The sequence below is a fragment of the Dysidea avara genome, chromosome 6, assembly GCF_963678975.1.
Source record: "Dysidea avara chromosome 6, odDysAvar1.4, whole genome shotgun sequence".
Lineage (NCBI taxonomy): Eukaryota > Metazoa > Porifera > Demospongiae > Dictyoceratida > Dysideidae > Dysidea > Dysidea avara.
Window position 1 is genome coordinate 35458996 of NC_089277.1, and position 20930 is coordinate 35479925.

General features: G+C 36.8%; 1 protein-coding gene across 2 annotated transcripts; it reads left to right on the top strand.

Moving 5' to 3' along the window:
- The first annotated feature begins 832 nt into the window (after window positions 1-832).
- Window positions 833-12882, top strand: LOC136258170 (NACHT, LRR and PYD domains-containing protein 12-like). 2 transcript variants are annotated; one of them, XM_066051490.1, is made up of 5 exons: window positions 851-941; window positions 2558-2607; window positions 6688-7047; window positions 10052-12698; window positions 12744-12882. In XM_066051490.1, exons 3-5 carry the CDS (start codon window positions 6699-6701, stop codon window positions 12790-12792), a joined length of 3045 nt encoding a protein of 1014 aa, XP_065907562.1. In that variant the 5' UTR covers window positions 851-941; window positions 2558-2607; window positions 6688-6698; the 3' UTR covers window positions 12793-12882. The 2 variants fall into 2 exon arrangements, with proteins under 2 accessions (XP_065907561.1, XP_065907562.1); XM_066051489.1 differs by lacking the exon at window positions 2558-2607 and having other exon boundaries at window positions 833-941.
- Window positions 12883-20930: the final 8048 nt, after the last annotated feature.

Genomic DNA, 20930 nt, shown 5'->3' on the forward strand with positions numbered 1-20930 from the left:
TCTTCTACACCATTGATGAGCCTTTCTAAGATGATTACTCCATCTGTACAACGATTTTCAAAGCATTACCCCAAGTGGTTTATCTGGTAGGCGTGGCAAGCAGTCGTTTTTTTTATTAGCTAATCTCGATTGCGTAATTGTTACACACTGTTGGTTTTTTCGTTGTATCTTCCTGTTTTTTAGCTCGATTACTTTCAAACCACAAAAGGTTTGAGGTTCAATAGTTAACCTATTCACCCATCGATTTTCAGCTTCTTCCCATACGCGGTTTACCCTACAACATATTGGTGTTATTGTTCGTCAATAATCGCTCATAACTCTTTGCCTGTTTATTGTATTCCAGCCAAAGTTGGTACCGAGGTGCGCCTTTATATCCCCCTTCTGTGTGCCAACTTTCAAGGCAATCGGATGTGGCGTTCGCGTTTTATAACAGTTTTTGTAAGTGTGCGACAAGAAAAAGAAAAATAAGAAAAAAAAAACGAAGAAACTGAGCCAATTTTTGAAGTCGCATACGTACGTATCTCGGGAACGCGCGAAACGATTTCGCTCAAATTTGGAATGTGGAGTGCTGCAGTTGGGGGGCATGTCCACAGCAAAAATCGTCTTGTTTCATCAAGGAAGCACAGAGCTACGGAGGTGCGAAAATTACGTTTTCTTTCTTCCTGTCAATATACTCACGGGTGTTACGCGCCGGCTTCTTGGGCCGCACGACACACTACCGTGTGTCTTGATAAAGTCTGATCTGGCCTCACTGTCATAGTCTCGTTCACAGCATAGCATAAATATCTGCGCAGCGACAGTTGATCGATAAGCGCCTGGCGAGGGAGTGACCACATAATTTGCGGTTTGGCGTCACGTGAGATTTGTGGTGTAGGAAGCGGACTCTGCAAGTGGAGTTGGAACGATCTGATATTAGAGTGATCACTGTATCGATACTTATCGTGAGTATGATTGTGCTGTATGAAGCATAATACAGTGGAATTGGTACCTGTCTTAGTGACTATACCTGGGGAGTAGGGAGGAGTCTCGACCTGGGGGATATGCTCGGGGATATGACACCTCTAACAGACACTAGCATTCAAAAATCAGAGAAGTTTCCATCCGTGAAAATAATTAGAACTTTCTGAAAACTAAGTCTCACAAACATACTACTAATAATGTAAGCTTGTGATGACACAAAGCTAATAGAGGATATGCATACCGAAAACCTTGAAATTAGGTTAGGTAATCCTAAGGCTGCATCACATGTTGCTGTAGACCTTCAGTGCTGGTCACTGTAAAGTGTTAATAATAATAAAAAACAATAAAAACATTCTAATAAGCACTTGATATTTTGACCGTGAATGAAGTGTGAATTGATTCATAGTGTGGCAGTATCAGCGATTCTTACGGAGAGGTGATTTCTTCTACCCAGGAGATAGTATAACTGGCGAGCGAAAGGCTTCCCGTAGCGTCAGTGGTGAGTAATAGTCCTAGCGAAGTTATCAGCGTTTCTTACGGAGAGGTGATTTCTTCTACCTAGGAGGTAGTACACCTGGCGAGAGAAAGCCTGCCCATAACATTAGTGGTGAGTTATAGTCTGAGCCGCATTAGCTACCCATACTTTTGTATGGGATTTTTACAAAATTTCAATTGTTGTTCACCGTCAACTTTTTTTGGAAAGTGCCGCCACGCTACTGTAATTGAGCATTTTTCTTTAGTACACATATCCTCTATTATTATTTTTCAAACAATACATAATAAGCAAATACAAGTGAAGCTAATGTTAAATGGCATGGCATGACTTATGTCCCTTTAGAACCCAGTAATAGCCTCACATGTCGCACTACGGCAATCACGCCAGGATTTTCGAATCATGAAAAGATAGCTTACAGAATAATTTTTTTTTTTGCTTACAGAATAATACAGTGTGTGTAGCTTCGGTCCCACCCCAGTCCAGAAATCTAATAAATCATTTATTTGGTAGCACTAATAATGATGTCATTTAGTACATCATAGCTTTAGCAGTCTAAACTTAACTCATCACTCAGTCAGAGAATGATCCATGAGCCTTTTTAAGATCTATTAGAGCAGTCAGATAAATTCTATTCATACGGAGAAGTTTGCTACAAGGAACGGACACCACTGTGCTCAATCACAGAAACACTGTAATTTTCACAAACTAACCTGCAGAACTATATTATAATACTTTTGTTTTATTGTAAAACTAATGTAATGAAGGTTAATGGGTGTCAAGATGTCGAAATAGCTTCAGAGCGTTCCCTTCTAAATATCCGCTATTCGATTCCTTATTAAAAAGTAAGTGATTTTCAACCTTAAAATGATGCGCTTAAATTTCCTCTGATTTCCTTCTGCTATAGCTCATTTAATTCGTTATTCACTGCTATTTCCAAATCTGGTCTGAGATCTGATGTATCTATCATGTGTTGTGCACCTTTTATTACATGCCCCCAAAATATTCAATACAAAATGTGTGGGGAAATTTGCTACACCAGGTTGGTTTAGGCCGTTTTGATGTGCCTGAATTGGACTTATTCTGGCATCATTGTACTTGCAGAGAGTTGCTCTACACATATCACACTTGGAATGTTACTAAACGGACTTGAGGTAGGCAGTACACAATAATTAATTTAATTTGTAATGGTGCTTCAGTCGAAATGTATTGGACATGCCTGTTCCAGCTGGCATTATTGCCATGAACAAAAGTATAGCAAATGTCTGCAAACTTCTTGATATGAGAGCAGTAAAATAGTTATACTATATATATATATATATATATATATTTATTAAGAGAAACGTCTTTGTTGAAAATGTGTAAGGTGCTAAATTCAGATATTTACATGATATTTTTTAGTAAGAACTGCATCCAATCAACTTGTTCATTGGGATTTTAATTTCACCTCATTAGAGAAGTGACTTTCTATACAGGTAATCAGGGGTATAGCCAGGATTTCTCAAAGCATAAAAGAACATAGAGTCACCAGATTCAGGGGACAACCCCCAGACACACATATGCACAAAGAGATCTTCAACAGTCCAAAACTCAACAAATTGCTATAATATACGTTTCATATACATTACAGGTATATTAGGTTGTATTATTAGTTTGTAGTATGGTGCAGATCACAGGCTGTGCCTATGCTACAAATCAGTTTTAATAATGAAGTCGAAGAGGAGAATGTCCAGCACAGTACAAGACCAATGTTACTGCCTTGGTGGTTTGCTAATACATTGTTGATTTACCAGCATATGATATAGTGATGCCAATTCAATTAACTGCTTCCCATTCAGATGATGCATGGCTGAATAATATGGTGATGAAATAAGTCTTCCGTAACTTAATCAAATTATTCATAAGTCTTCCTTTAATTGTTCATAGTTTGTCTGAAATTAGTGGCCAGACTGTGTGGCCAAAAGGTGGTGCTTTGCCATCTTGCATTCATTTGTGGACCAGCAAACAACCAAGAGGTGACAATAGAACCTCTATACAAATGATTCTGTAGTGATTCCTTAGTAAAACTCTGTAATTTGTAGTATATTGTACAGGTGTTTTTTTTGTTCTCCCGGTGTGTACTTGTTAACACATTTGATGGAATCCCTTTGACTCCCACAATCTCATCAAATGTAGTCACCTTCTTACAGTAACCATTTAAAGTCCGTTGGTCTGTAGAGACCAGCTCAGTGTGTAGTTCCAGTGTAATTATATGTAGCTATGTATATAGCTGTGTGTATTTGTAGCTATGTATTTCTGTATGTGTTGTTAATGTTTTAGTTTCTTTGTCATGCTTGTGTTGTGTATTCTATACAGATCGTCTCATATTTCTGATTTGTCTGTAATTGTACAAGTACAAGAAAAAAACGAAACTTTAACCTTGATTGAAAAGAAATGAAGCAAGGAAGGTCACCTACACATGCAGATATACAAATAGACACTTAATCCCTACTTCAGTCTATACCCCGCATGACTGAATTAGGGATTAACCACTTGTATATCTGCACGTATTATAGGTAACCCTCCTTGTTTCATTACCTTTATTCCCTGTGATCCTAAATCCAGGAGTTAAATTTTAAAGTTTCCTTGTACTTGTTTGTTTGTTTTTTGCAACATAGTTATGACTGGTGAACCTGTGCAAACCACATTAAAAGAAAGAATGGCAACAGATTAATTGTTTTTGTATGAATGCATTTCACCACCTATCAAGTACTGAAAAAGTGAAGTAGCCCTTTTAGCTAGTTCAGCGTTGTAAGTGGGTCAGTACTGTTGGCCCGTTTGACCCACTGACCTGAATAGTAATCCGGATGGGACCCGCATCTGACCCAGTTTAATTAAAATAGAGGTGTGCCCCAAGAGCTAGATTAAAAGTCCACAAGTTCCCCTAGTCAGCCCTACATTTTTTTACACAATAAAAAAAATTGTCTACAAGAAGTGAGTAGCTACATATTATCAAGTGGGGGTGGCTCCACATAAGTTTACATGCAGCTACAGAATTTCCAGAAGTTAGTTACCTACATTTCAAGTAGCAACACGGATCTGGTGATGCATGCAGCCCACAGAGCACAGCTGGTACAATTTCAATAAGTAGGCGTGACTCTACAAACCCCGCACAGACAGCAAAGCATATTCCTGAATAGTGGGTGTGGCTCCACATAAGTTTCTTGAGTGTTTACAACTGCATTTCCATCAATACAATCGAGCTTGTTAACTTATAGTCATATGTGATCTCATCCGGGTCAGACCCAGATATTCAGTGAAGTGGATAAGACCCACTTGACCCAGACAAAATGTGACCAGATAATCCGGATGATCCGGCCCACTTATAACGCTGAGCTAGTTGCACAGCATTACAAACAAAGAACAATACAAGAAGTACCTCTGCAATCAATCAGTTGCTACAGAGAACATGGACAATTCCTGGAAGCCACCATGTGTGCTACTGCGAATTAATACCTCAAGCTGTCAGTTGAAAAAGAAATGGAATACAAAGGAGGACAAAGGTATGTACTGTAAGCCCATGATGTGTGCAGTATACATTCTGTATTTTGCCCAAAGGCATCTGTTGGGCTGAAGTGACATCGAACAGTGAAAAAATCAAGCCCGTAGCCTTAGCAGTTATCGAGTTGTGCTTGCCTGAAGGCATCATGTAGTCAATCAGTCAGTAAACAGAAATTTCTACTGAATAAAAATATATTTGTAGCGACCTAGTGGAAGCATTTTAGCTTGCACTGAAGACACTTTTGTGCTTGATTATATACCTAACCAATACTGTCAAGGTGCCATGAAGGTATTGTGAGGCTAGTTTGGGATGATATTTGGCCAGAAAAGCCAAAACCTTTATGGTCCCTAAAGGGAGCACACGCAGCTATTGACACAGTACCCACAAAATAGTGCCTACATTGTAGTGGAGATAGAAATGAGGCATAAAGGAGGACAAAGCTAAGTTCGCAATGAATGCACTATAGCTGCGGTGGTTGCAAAAAGTATGGTCCGGGCATAAGTAACATTCTAACAGTGAAAAAATGAAGCATGCAGCATCCATCAACTGTTGTTGAGTTATACTTGTATTGCAGTAGTTCATTTACTATTTGCTAAATCTTTGAGTGTGTACTTTAAATAAAAATTTGAATGTCTTTTTTGATATGTTTGCACTGCACAATGCTTGATGCTTTTCCTACCCTGCTTTGCTGGCCTAATAGGCATATAATAGGACAACAGTATCAACAATAATTATTGTGACCGGATCACAATCGCGCATTTTTTCAACTTCCTGTTTATTAAATATTTATGATCTACTTAGCCAAGTGTATACTCTGGCAAAGTTTCAGCCTGATATGCCAATAACTTTGTGAGTTACAGCCCTATAAAGTAACAAAAGCAGAAACATCGATTTGTACAGCGAGTATTAGGAAAATAGATTACAGGCGCTTACTAAAATGTTTATAATTTACAAGCAGAGTGACATACGGAGTTGAACTTCACACCATCATGTTCACATGAATAGGGGAATCAATTACTTGGTAGGTTTTTTCCTTTCACCTTCTTCACTACGTACAAAAGCAGAAAAATTGATTGCTTCCTATTGTTTCGATGTGAAACGCCCATAATTTGCATATCCTTATGTCTACTGCAACGAAACTAAGATTTTCAAACTCTTCTTGAGTAGCCGAATAAGTTGATATTCAGCGTTTTGTTGTTAGGCCCTTTCTTCACTACGAGCAAAGTGTTTAAAATTTTTTTGATAATGTGCAAGTATTTCACCTATTGTATTCAGTGCTTTATTATAGTGTAAATTTAGGCTTGCACAATTGTGTTGGGTTTTCACAGATCTTATATAGTAAAATGAAATATCTCACAGTCTTAAGGTAAAGACTCATAAGCTGCTAAAAGGGACACTGCCCTTTATTTGAACAGGCAAACACTCTAATAGAGCATTCAGTTATCTACAGTATGATCAGAGTTTAAACAATTCTACAAAATTTGGCAGCTTTAAGCCTGTAACTTCTATGCGTCTGTGCTGTTATTATAACATTGTATCACCAAACATTGTACTGCTCTAAAGTTGCTTCTGTGTATGGTTTTAAAATACTAAAAGGTAATTCTAAGTTACTCATTTGAGGTAAGGGAGTATAGAAATGTACGTATGTTTAGTGTTGGTGTTAATTATTATTGTATCTGTTTTAACATTATAGGGTTAATCACAATGTCTATTTCCCGACCTAATAAGGAGTATACTGTCTTCACAAATCACTATGCCCAACTATGTGACACAATGGTGGATGTTTGTAACTTGTTGCCGTACTTTGTGCAAGAGAAATTGATCAAAGTAGGTGACCTGGAAGAGATAAATGCTAAAGAAAGAACAAAGTATAAAGTAATGAGGCTATTACACTTCATTGATGGTCCCTTACAAGCTGGTAGCATAGAGTGCTTTTACACTTTGCTGAGAATAATGGAACGTCATGGTACAGTATCAACAGCTGAACTAGCCAGTACAATGAGAGGTCGTGTCAATACATGTGAAGATCTGTCCAGTACTACTTGCTGTGTAGGTCAGTTCACACGTCATGCACTTATCCAATGGTCAACAAGAAGAAGGAAAAATTAGGCATTCTGAAATAGGGATTAAATGTCCACTAGTATATCTGTAGGTGTAGGTGACCTCCTTGGTTTTTTTTGTTACCTTTAAATTTGTTGTACTTATTTGTTTATTATAACTGGTGAACCGACACGTACGGAAAAGTAAAGTGGCCATCACACATTGCTTTCAGCTATGTTCAGCTTGTTACACAGCGTTACGAATAAAGAACATTAATTACCCTGAAATTAATCAAGTTACAATGGAAAATACGGATGATTTCTACTACAAACGTAGGGAAGCCATCACATGCTCACTACTGTGAACTGTGAACAACTGCCACTATAAAAATGTTACTTTAAAAGTTTGGATGCCATTGTATAGAGAAATTCAAGGGTTTTGTTTTTATATGCAGTTTGTCGGAGAACTATTGATTCTAATGGATGCGTTTTGTATTTTATTGCATATGAGGTAAATACATGTATTTTCCATTGGACAAAACACAAATTACAATGGCTATGTTGACAAGATTTTTAACTGATCGGTGGGACTCTAAAACTACCAAAAGAACATGAAGTAGTTTTAGGCTTGCTTCATAAGAATTGAGGTTAATATTCAGTGCTATGTAAAATTTTCTCAAGTTGATAATTTTTAGTAAAATGTTTATAATTTTTAGCAGCCTTTTTTGATATGGGAATGGCAAGGTGAGCTTGTTATGAATGTTGCTATTGGCCATTATTACTTTTAAGAGATCATATAACAATCATTAAGAAGACAGGAAGTGTGATAATTGTGACTTTATTTAAACTGTCTGTTGCGGTACCAGATTATTGGCTGAACTAACTGTTTGTTACCAGACAGCAATCGCTATTATATGAGTTGAAGTTATGTACCATATAGTGATTCAGGCGAATGCTTGGTTTGCTATTGTGTGCGTTAGACAGGTGACAGCAGGGGCGGAGAAATAGGGGAGCAGCTGCCCCCCCCACTTTTACAAGTGCAGGGGCAGGGCCCCCTCACTTTTTCCAATGCCCAGTTGCCAACTATTTTAGTCATTAGCCAACTTACTTTGCCTTTATTTACTGGAATTTGTGCTAAAGGTTATGCAAGCATGGAAGACTGCATGAATCAATACTGGGAGTGCACGAGATCAATATACTCTAATAGAGCAGTCACCTAACTACTCTAATAGAACATTCAGCGGAATCATTATTAGTTTGTCCTACTATATGCAATTAATTCAATAAGTCTTCACTACACCACTTATATCTATATGTATATAATCAACAGCATGAGTCTATCTGAAATGCCTTCATTTACTGATGTATCTAATTGTACAGTGTCTCAATGATAGTCATTGCATAGGAGTATCCTATTCAAGTACACATGTTCCACTGAAAATGCTCTCAGATTCAATCTCAAAGCATCCAAATCTCAAAATGTTCCTGTGGGGGCATGCCTCCAGACCCCCTTCGTATTGGCGTGCTTTGCATGCTAGAGTGCAAAGCACACTAGTTACAGTTAATGATTTTAAAACACTTTGTAACTTACAACCAACCCACATGACTTGCCCCCCCCCCCCCACTCTTGAGTACTGTTCTCCGCCCTTGGGTGACAGACCATAATGCAAACATTTATAAAGGAAAATGTTTGGGACCTTGTGACCATGGTCACTACACAAAGGTGACCACGTAATTGTAGTGACTGTTAACACAGAGAGTTACAGTACAGGAACACAACCCATCTACAACAGGTTTGCTAGACACAAATGTGACGGATACTTTTGTGGATGCAGTCACATAGATATTGTCTGGGTGATTACCAACTAGTTACCAGATTTCATGTTTTGCCTGATAATCTTTATACCATTGCTCTCAGGATTGTATGTGGCCCTTACGTTTTGGGTGCTTATAAACGGAAGTTGTAGTTTACTACACCAGAACATAATTTCACAGATCATGGAAAATTCTAGATTGTTTCTAGAGCATTCTATGTGTGTTGTATTAGAAATGCTTGGGAAATGTGTGAAAAAAGTTTAAAAGGCTATATACCAAACATACACAAGAAACACATGGATAAGATACTCTAATAGAGCAGTCCGCCTTGCTGCAATTTGTTTTAAAGCCTCCAGCTAAACTACTTATATACAAACTAGTTGAATTTTGTTACACGTGTTGGGTAGTTACAGTATTAAAGTACCTTCAGTAATGCAATGGAAATCTGTTTAAATATCAATGAGTTAAAACGTGAAAACCAACCATAAATCATGCACTTACCAAGCGCATTTCACCTTTGATATCAAATCTTTTTCACACTATATAGCTTATTTTTGGTCACACCTTATTCTGCAGCTTGGCTGTGCTACTATGTATGGATTATAGTTGTATCACAGGCCTGATTAATTTACCTGAAATTACAAAAATAAAGTGAGGGGAGCACCTGAAAGCAGTGGCAGAGTGGTAAAGGGCCAGATGTGTAGGTGTGTAGGTCTCTGATTTGATTCCTGGACTTTCCCAATGTTTTATGTGCACAATTGTTTTACTTCTCAGAAACTGTTCTATTAGAGTATCTCAGTCTCACTTGTTTCGCATGTTTAATTTTTTACTTTATATAAGTACTTTCAAAAGGTGCGCACTAAAATGGACAGCTATCCTATCTGCAAACCAATTTCAACTTGTTTCTGTGAGTGGTTTATCCTGCAGGCATGACAAAAAATCACAATTGTAATTTTTGAAAATCGCTCATAACCTTGTACTTGACCGATTTAGCTCAAATTTGGTAAGGAAGATGTCTCACCCCCAAAGAATGTTTCACAGAAAATTGTTTAGCTGTTAGTGAGGTACGAATGTGTGAAACTCATGTTTTGTTGGTTCCTGTATTGCATGCCTAGATACATTGGCTTTCCTTAGCTACATGCACAGCACACTATTGTGTGTCCTGATCTGTTTGTACATAAATTGAACTCATGGTTTCCACAGGTGTTGGCTCAAAACAATGTAAAGAATATTTGCAGTCATGTTACCAGAAGAGAGGAATGGAGCCTACCAGGTGGTCTAAACTGGGAGGGTCAACAATTTATTTGAATGTTACTATAACACAGTCAGTTTGTCTTGAAAACAAGTTCCATGAGGAGCATGCTATGGGTCATGCAGATGGTGTAAAATATGTTACTATTAGCAACATTTTATCAGCTGGATATCAAAAGATCTCATTGATTGAGGGAGACCCTGGAGCTGGTAAAACTACACTAATGTCTAGACTATGTAAGCAATGGGCCGACGGTAAATTACTACCAAATGATTTCTTGTTTTTGATCCCACTTCGTGATAGTTACTATCACAAAATAACAAGATTGAATGAACTGTTTGATAAACTCAACTGCCCTAAAATGTTAGAATATGCTCAACAGTACAATGGTAAAGGTTTAGTATTTATTCTAGATGGATGGGATGAGCTCCCTGACCATTTGCAATGTCAGTCTTTCTTTCATGATATAATATTCAAAAAGAGTGCACTAACTTGTTCTACCATCATAGTAACTTCTCGTCCTTCTTGTTCTGATTGCATAGCTGAAACTGTAGATGATCGTTATTATCAAATACTGGGGTTTACTCCACACATGGTTGAAATTTATGTCAAAGAATACTTCGAAAGTAATTTGCGAGCTGCAGTTGCTTTGCTTGATGTCTTAAGAGGCAATGAAAATCTATGTCAACATTTTTACATCCCCGTCACAGTGGTCATAATGTGTTTTGTGTATCGCAACAGTGACTACCAACTGCCAACACATCTTTCAAAACTCTATGAAAAGTTTGTTCTTTTGTGCATTCGCTGTAATATACCTGAACCTCAGAAAAAGCAATTTAAAAGTCTGCAAAACATTCCTAAAGTAGTGAGACCAACGTTTGGGAAGTTATGTGACTTGGCTTTGAAAATGTTGCTTGATAGTAAGCTGGTTTGTGTTGAAGATGATTTGGAGAATATTCTTGCAAATACAGAACAGTTTGACGGGTTTGGATTACTACACATTGAACACTTTACTGATGAGTTTAGTGAAACAGTAAAATACTACAGTTTTATTCATCGTGCAGTGCAAGAACTTATGGCAGCCATATCAATATTGAACTCTGACAGTGTAGAGGACACAATAGATAAACACTTTTATGTAAGATCTTATCTAATCAATGTGTTCCCATTTGTTATTGGGTTAATGCCCAGAGAAGGTTTAAAACCTCTTGTTAAGCAGTTGAGAAGGGTGTTTATCAAATCAGAGAGAAACCCCACATTGCTCAATGCTATTCTTTATTGCTTGTTTGAGGTGCAAGATAACGTCCTTTGCAATAAATTTGGTCAAGTGTTTAAGGAACAGAATGAAGTCTACTTTTTGCCAAACTCTTTTTTAGAATATCACTACGTGTTTTACTTTCTTTTTGCCTGCAATTGTGCCAAGTTAACTGTTTCATTTCCTACATTACGTGAGTTGAGCGACAATCATATTAAAATAATGGAAAGATATTTTTATGGATCTTCTACTGAAATGTTATCTTTCAGTTGTGGTATACTTTTGTCATTGAGTGGAATTGAAACTTTGTCTAAAATTCTTTCCTGTCAGCATAACCTGGTGTCATTAGTACTTCCTTCTACAAAAGTACATATGCCAGGCTGTATCAAAGTGCTGTGTGATAGTATCTGCATTCATCATCTTCACCTTACTACCCTTAAATTGCCATCAGCTAAAATGAACAAACAAGATCTAGACAGTCTTGGCCGTGTTATTGCAACCTTAAAATCACTTGAGACATTGGACTTGCGTGGATGCTCTTTTAACGATGGAACAAGTTTAAAATTATCAGATATTTTCTGTAATGCACTTTGCAATACAAAGTGCTTGAAGATGTGCATATTTGGCGGTTGCCAATTTTCAATAGATGATGGTGACTTGTTCAGTACAATAATTACTCAAAATGAAAGCTTGAGAATGCTTACTGCATTTGATGTTGTTGATAATGTCATGATTGCTTCCATTTTGCAGGGCCTTTCATTTAACACAACTATAACATCACTCACTGCATGGCCGGGTCCTTTGAGTGCTACTCATATGCTAGGGCAGTGCTTAGGGAAATGTCTTGCATCAAACCAATCACTAACTGTCATAGATTTTACCAGCTCTGAGTACAAACAACCTATTGATTATGTTCGTTGGTCATCAGAGCATGTTTGCTGTATCTGTACTGGCCTACAATCCAACAACAGTTTAGTGACACTGGACATTTCTGGTTGCTGCATAGACAAGGCAGCCAGTGATGCTGTATGTGACATGTTGATAGCAAACACATCATTAAAACATCTCTTCCTTAATCCAAGCCACATGGAGAAGCCAGAAGCTATAACAATTCTCACTGGTTGCAATAATAACACAACACTAAAATTATTGGCATTGTTTTGGTTGTCGGGATGGCAATCACCTTATTTACTTCCTGCAACATGGTCACCATCTGATGACAAGTCATTTTGGTCTCGACCAACAGGTTTTACATTCATCAATGACAGAGATGTTGTCTTCATAATGGAACAAGTACAGAAATGCCGACAGAACAGTAAACAACCACCACTGAGAATTCTATGGTGAGTGTGTAATCATTGTAATAATTATCATTGTCTTTTGTGCAGGAAATACGATGAAATTAGTAAAGCCAAGTTTGATATTTACTACCACTAATTGTTGGTGCAATTATGCTACCCTACACCCTGTACATATATTACATTGTGTGTATTGGTATTATTATTATGTTTACTTGTAATGACTGCATCTGGATCATAATTTTGCCATCTGTACAATTTATGTAAATGCAAATTGTACAGCACATGGCTGTACAAAAAGGGTGCATCCATTAGAGTAAAAGTTACTGGTGACTAAACAAGAATTGATATCTAATGTGGTCAAAAATGAAATTAATGTTAATGCAACTCTTTATGATTGACTCATGTTCTACATTCAGTTTTGCTGCATCACTACTCTTAACAGAAGCTAAGGAGCCTGATACTAGTGGTTTCAACATTACTTATACCTCAAGTCCATATAGGGTATTCATCCTTTATTCACTGCTGCTCAGTGGTTTATTGCATCATCACCTTCAAGCTGTTTATGATACTGGTTCTTCAAAACAAAGCCATGATGAGTCTAAGCACTTATGTGAAATTTGTACACTAAAGAGCCTGAACAACTCTTAAAAAGTAACTATTTTGTAAGCTCTGTTCTGTAGAGGACCAGACCAGAAACAGAACTTTGTTGAAATCATTCTTTTAATTACCCTACTAGTATTACTGACATTCTATGGCTGCATATTAATTGCTAGGTTAATTAGCATAACTAGGCAATGACTGCTCTCATCATATAAGGACATGTGGCTACAAAGACATTTCAGAATATATACAGTTTACAGGAAGAAAAGCTTTATTCAGGTATTTGGAATCCCCAGTAAATGTATTTCTGTACATTTCCGGTGTTCATGAAATTTGCACATTTCCTTGACATTTCCTGAAGTAGTATAGGGCACAATTTCCATGACATTTCCTAATAGCAGGATTGATAGTAGAACAGCTAAGCAACAAATTTTGATGAAATTGTTCACTTTGTGATAAAAGCACCAAATTTTCTGTGGAAGTTGAGATAATACAGTGCCATGTCAAATTATTGCCAAAGGGCATGTTTGGAAGCTTTCAAACGAAGTTATAAGCCCATTTCTAGCTGGTCAGGAAACCATACAAGTGCATTTAGAATCTTCATTTTTGTTTAATAGTATGAATTGAATGTATTTCAAATTTACAGGAAAATCTTTCAAAATGTGGTAAAATATCCTGTTTTTAAACACTTTTAATGGAGCCAAGATTTCAGTGTAAAATGTACAGGCACAACCCAATAGAAACATTACATTACATATCTATGGCTTCATATACCTTGACCCTCTGTGCTTCTTAACATGGCTAGCTAATGACCTGGATAGACACTTCCATAGATCAGCTTTTGGATATGACCATCCCTTGCTCATCTATGCAGATGCAAAGTTCAAGTACATTTCCTATGGAGTACTTTATGGCTTCTCTAATACATTTTCTATTGATTTTACTCTTCAGGTTCTTTAGGCGTGATATTATTGGTAATTTTAATGGTAGTATCTAATATGAAATAGTATGAATTAAGCAAATGTACCAAGTTAGGTGCTTTTATCAAAAAGTGAATGATTTTTTTGCTTAGCCACTCTACTATGATGGTATTTCTTGACATTTCCTAATGCAGGATAGATGAAATTTACTGACACTTCTGAGCACAGAAAAAATCAAATTTTCAGAAATTTCTTGCATTCAGGTGTCAAAATGCAAATTTTCTATCTGGCCATGGGAAACGTCAGTAAATATCATGTGTCATCACATTTCTGAAATACAGTATAGATGGGGGACAGTATGGTGCCACTAATGTGCATTATCCTCTCCACCAGTTCAGGACACATCACATTGCATGACATTGATGGACATTTCCTAAATGGCAAGAAAAAGACAGCATTAGTACATTACAACTAGCTACCTTACCTACTTTAATAGAGTTTGATAACTTCCAAGATATTATTTCATTGTGGGTTTGGGTTATCACATTTCCTGTTACTGTAGGAAATTAAATATCCAGTAAATATGACATTTCTTGAAATTATGATGTGTCCTTGGCCTATAAGAATGTCTATTATGTACTGTATAAATTGCACTTTCAAATACACAGGTTACACAGAGACCTTATCCTGATCTGTAAAGTGTTACAGTAGTCAGGTATGACAACAGTTGGAGTGACAATCTTGGACTAAAGTGTCACTACATGCCATGTGTCCTTGACATAGGAAATCTCATGTAAAATTATCAACTTTCTGAACTGCTATATACATACAGGAAATCTAACAACATGTCAAATTTTTGGCAGAGGAAATGTCTATATATACTTCCAATGTTTTAGGAAATGTCACAACATGTGACATTTACGGTATACTGATTTACTCCAGGTTTGATATAGTAAATTCAATACTGACATTTCCAGTACATTTCATTGCTGATTTTTGGTCTGAAAATGTCACTTTTTTCCTGTGGCTGTATCCTGAGTGTCACACTCTCCTTTGCAACTTATGACGCATATGTTCTTAATCAGCTAGTAATCTGCATGTAGTAATGTTGAAATTAAATGTTTGATGGTATACAGTAGTGGTTCCCTTACATGAAGTCAAGCTCATACAATCATTTTTACATTGTGTGTGTTGAAGTATTCACAATGGTTTTTTAACTGTTTGATACTCCAATCCTTACTTTGTCATTTCATTCGTTCTTCTCAAAGATAACTTTTCCTACTACCAGAATGTGGACATATAAGTGTAAATCGTAGCATAGCCTACCCATGTTTTTAAGAGTGTAAAATATTTTTATTGCCTAATTCTGTATACTGTTCTTCAAAAATGGAATACTGCCCATCTTAAGTAATCTGCAATATAGCCACCATAGAAAAAAGGCAGCCAAATTACTGGACAACTAGAGTTAGCAGGATTAGGAATGCAGCAAAACTGAAGTATCTGTAAAATGTGAGTCATGGGTTTTGCCATTAAAAGTCATTTGTATTTTGTAAATATATAAATGCAGTGGTATGCACAGCTGATAATAAGTATGATAATCATTGTTCAAAACTTCATAATGTACATTATATATTATATTATAAAATATAATTCATGGATAAACACAAAGTGCAGTGGGACCTCCAGGGGTAGGTAGATCTAGGGGAGTACTAAGCTAAGGGCATATAGTGGGGGTAAAAAAATGTGGCAACTGGTTGACACAACTAGGTGTAGTACTAATGCGAGAAGCACATTCAGCACTCAGCATGAGGAGCATGCTTTATCTATATAGGGCATACTAGACCTGCGTCAAGTGTGACTGGATCTGGTCTGATAGCCTTTTCAAATTTCCAAGTATGATGAGTCATAGCACATCATGATCATGTGTTTAACCTATTGTCTTAAAATTACACCCAGGAATAGTGCTATGTTAGGAGTGTAAATGTCAGTATATATGGTACCATACTCACAAGTCAAATTATGGATTGCCAAGTACATGCAATTGGAAAGGCTATAGGACCCCTTTTTTGTTGATCCCTTCACAAATACGCCAGCATTATAAAAAGCATAATATGCTGGAGTGCTATGCCAGCATAATGCTGGCATAATAGGTGGATATTTTAAACTTTGGAACTTAATTCTATGGAAATAGATTGATACTCCCTAATAGAGAAGTCAGTGGAAACTGAAACTCAAAATGCATTGTACCATAAATACTCTCTAATAGAACAGTCACTTTGTAGTAAAATACTTTAACAGAGCATTCACTGATTAAAATAATCATAGATAATTGTAAAAAATGTTGTTAATCTAGGAGCATAATGCAAGAATAATGGGAACACACTGAAGAGCATAATAGGTGAAAATTTAAGGAAATTACTGAAAGCATTTAGGGAAAAGGTTTGAGCATATTTAACTCAGGCCTAATTCGGCATGTCTTTCTGAATTCTGAGATCGAATTTGGCAATAGCATTGTCTTTTTGAATTAGCTAATTATGCATTGTGAGCCACTTTAACTAAGTGAAATCATTTTCTAGCAGTATGGTTTGACTTCAAGGTGAAGTTAAAGGGGTTTATATAAGAGTTGGTCTTTGTTCTTTATATATAAAAAGATTTTAATGGTGGATGTTCTATTAGAGTATTTTGATCTGCTCGATTAGCTCTTCTCTTATCACTCTTTCCATGTTTTCATTGCCCATGCACATATGCTTTAGATGTAACTGCACTTGTGCTGTAGCTTATACCATCTTTCCAGTTTAGCACCTAGTAAAGTTTTGGAGCCGGGGAGTGATTCAGCCCCCATACGCCCCCATTATCCTTCCTCAATTACCTTAAAATCTATGTGCTAGCTCAATCACAAAAGTATTCAAATTGTATATAACTAGCATGCATGATGTACTTTGCATGTTGGGGTTGGGTGATATTTAATTTGTGACTAGTGCATGAGCTATTTATGCAATTATTGCAATATTGCATGTGAAAGTTGAAACACAACCATACATTTTGAAAAGTCTGCAATGTCAATAATTATAAGTGCTTGTTTTTACTTAGAATTAGTTTACTAGTTTTCTAAAAGGTTAACCAATTGACAAGGTCAATAATGTGCACAAACTGTAATTCCGTGACACAAACACACACACACACACAAAGATCCCCTACCCACTCCCCAAAAGGGACTAAGTGTGAGCCCGACCCACTTGCTTGTATGCCAAACCTTAATGCAAGTGAGCTGGGCTCCTTGCACCTCCCCTGAAGGGGGGAAGGGGATAGTTATTTTCCACCATAAACACATACATCTACTTAACCTTACCTATCATACAATTGTTTTAAGTAATTAGCCCTTTGTCACTCCAAAGTTAGCTAGTAAATGCTATAAACACCACAATCTGTTTATAGCGTGCAATGCGTGCAATTTTTTAGTTGTAATCATAAATATACAGACATCAATGGCATACATGCAGAGGCAGATCCAGACTTTTTAAAATGGGGCTTCCACCCTGGATCGCACTAGCTGTAAGTCAAAGAACAAAAAAGTCATTACATGCTGACCCCTCACCAACTACATCTCTTTATTTATAACTACATACATAGCTTACTACACTGCTCTTCTGAAGAATACTGTGACTGCTCTATTAGAGTATATCGAGTAAGAGGCTCTACCACAAAAGGGGTTCCAAGTCATCCACACTGAGTAGTGCTTATTGTTACCATGAACAAGAGAAGCAATGTACATATGAGGACTTGAGAGGTGGAGCATAGCTGCTTCACTCTGTGGTTTTTCAACATCTGGTGGAATGGGAAAAGCTGTCACTGCTATGCACAAGTGTTTAGCTAACCTCCTGTCTAGCTGATGAAACACCCCTTACCCTTCATTAGCTACATTGTACCATAGTAAGGTATATAATATCTATGATTGTACCTTGAATTTTTTACTACTTTTTTAAGTCTTCCATCTTGTGTATTCGTGGCTCCAGATCAAGACCCGTACACCCTGCGTGCCCTGTCAGTTCTGACTGACCTCTTAATTGCTAAGTCCAGGGTGTTCACTTTTCATAATTTACCCCCCTAGTAGGCTCCTTTTCTCTCCTCTCAGTTCTATTCTTTGTTCTCTTTTCTAGCTCTGTAGGTGTAGGTATAGGCAAAACCATTTTATCAGAACATCTTAGCATAGAGTTAAAGTGTGGCAGATGGGCATGTCATTAGGGCCGGTTCTTATTTTTATTAATCTTATTCATAACTCTTACTCATTATAGGTAGCTATGGCCTAATGCGGTAGTATAACTAATTAAAAGTTTCCCCTTTATCATAATAACCCTATAACCTTTATCATAATAACCCTATAACCTTTATCATAATAACACTATAGCCTTTATCATAATAAGCCTATAACCTTTATCATAATAACCCTATAACCTTTATCATAATAACACTATAGCCTTTATCATAATAACCCTATAACCTTTATCATAATATACCGTAACCCTATAACCTTTATCATAATAACCCTATAACCTTTATCATAATAACCCTATAACCTTTATCATAATAACCCTATAGCTAATCTATGCAAGACTGCAACAGTTGTGTTTCTAGTTACCTCTCTATGGCATTTAGGGAATTAGTGTGTATACGTACGTAGACCAATTTCTTGCAGTACCTTGCATGTACCATCTGGCTATCAGCCTTGGTGTAGCATCTGCCAGTTTAGGCCACTCCAATTAAATTCTCTGTTTCCCGTCCACCGCCCGCATCTGGTTACTGCCAGTTCTAAATATTCCATTATTCCGTATTCTTCCATTATTTTCCGGCTATTCTTGCATACTGACAATACCTGACAGCAATACACTCACGGGTGTGGCGCGCCGGCTTCTTGGGCCGCACGACACACTACCGTGTGTCTTGATACTCTCTAATAGAGCAGTCAGCAAAACTGCAACAGAGCACTAAAATAATTACACATAGCTCCCTTTGTAGTGAAATACTCTAATTGAGCATTCAAAATGTTGTCAACTTAGGAGCATAATGCCATAATGGGAACAATGAAGATCATAATTATTATTATTAGTACTTTACAGTGACCAGCACTGAAGGTCTGACAACATGTGCTGCAGCCTTTGGATTACCTAACCAACAATAACTGGAGACTTTAAATGATTACTTAACCTAACTAGTAATGCAAGCATGATGGGAACACTGAAAAGCATAAGTGAAAAATTTGGGAAATTTCTGAAAGCATTTTGGGCAAATTAAAGTTTTGAACATATTTGACTCAGGCCTATGTTTGCCACCCTAAACCTCTGTTTTGAGCTTATGGTCTTGAGAAGTCTAATGAACAATTCCACTTCAATGTCATCTATATTATGCTTCTGGCCACTTCCTAGCTAACAAACTAAAGGATGCAGGTAGCCAAGCAGATGATCAGGACAGGACTTCAAGACTATAGATTCTTACATGTACACCAGTAATGTATACTGTAGTGACATACTGTAACCTGATTTTACTGTACAATTTCACTGATTCTTAACCAAGCAAAGCTTCTGGAGTTCACTCTCCCAGATCCATTGAGCTTCAACCTTTAAACTCTGCAGCATTCATACAGTGCAAATTAACTAAAAGGAGTTAGTTTTAACTAAAAACTAGCCAGTTGTGTATGTATGTAGAAGTGACTTGTAATAGTGATGGGACCAGTTATTTAAATAGCAACCTATAGCTACCTCAAAATTGAATATTGTTTTAGTAGTGCTTTGTAGTATCATATAGCTTAAATATAGGGGCAAATTGTTTGAGGTTGAGCAATGTAAGTTGCTAAAAATTTTTTTAATTGTGGATTTGCAAACATTCCCAAAACATGTTAAACTATATAGATATGTTTTTCACTGGTAACCCCCAAAACCTCAAAATCAGTGAAAATAATCTCCCTTGATCTATTTAGGCTATACGGTAGTGCTGAAAGGAATCAATTATTGACTAATTAGTGGCTTGAGATTTTTTGATTCATTAACACTATTTGAATAGTTGTTAGAGCTGTGACAAGAAGACCAAGCTTGAATTTGTGAACAAAGTGATACAGTAAAAATTCTATTGTAGCAGACATATAAAAAGCTCTCAAGCTTTACTACCTCACTCCTTAACAAATGTCTCAGTACTTATTCAACAAGTACACAGAAAAATTTGGAATTTTCAACTAGATTTGGGACCATAGCACATCAATAAAAAGTACTGAAACAAGCTGGAGTAGTGCACAATATTAAATCACAGTAAAACAAGAAGTGTTATATCCCTACTGTGCATTTCCATAATGGTATCTTGAGCACAGTAGGGATATAACACTAGGGATGCGGCAATTATGCCGGCAAGAATTATGCTAGCATTTTGACGTGATTATAAAGCTTTAACAGTAGGAAAATCAGCAGATTGTATAAAAAATCGAGATACTCTAATAGAGCAGTCAGAAACTCTAATAGAACAGTCACTGAAGATTATTTCCTCTAATGAAGCAGTCACATTGAAATATACTCTAATACAGCAACCAGCTAAAGAATTCAAGACTGTTTGAAGCTTAAACATCAATGAAAATGGTCTGATACAGCAATAAACTGGCATTATTAGCCAATTATGGTGGCATAATTTTGGGAATAATGGGCAATTCTCAAAAGCATAATAGGTGTTTTTTTGAGCACTGCTCAAAAGCATAATGCTCAATTTTTGGAGCATA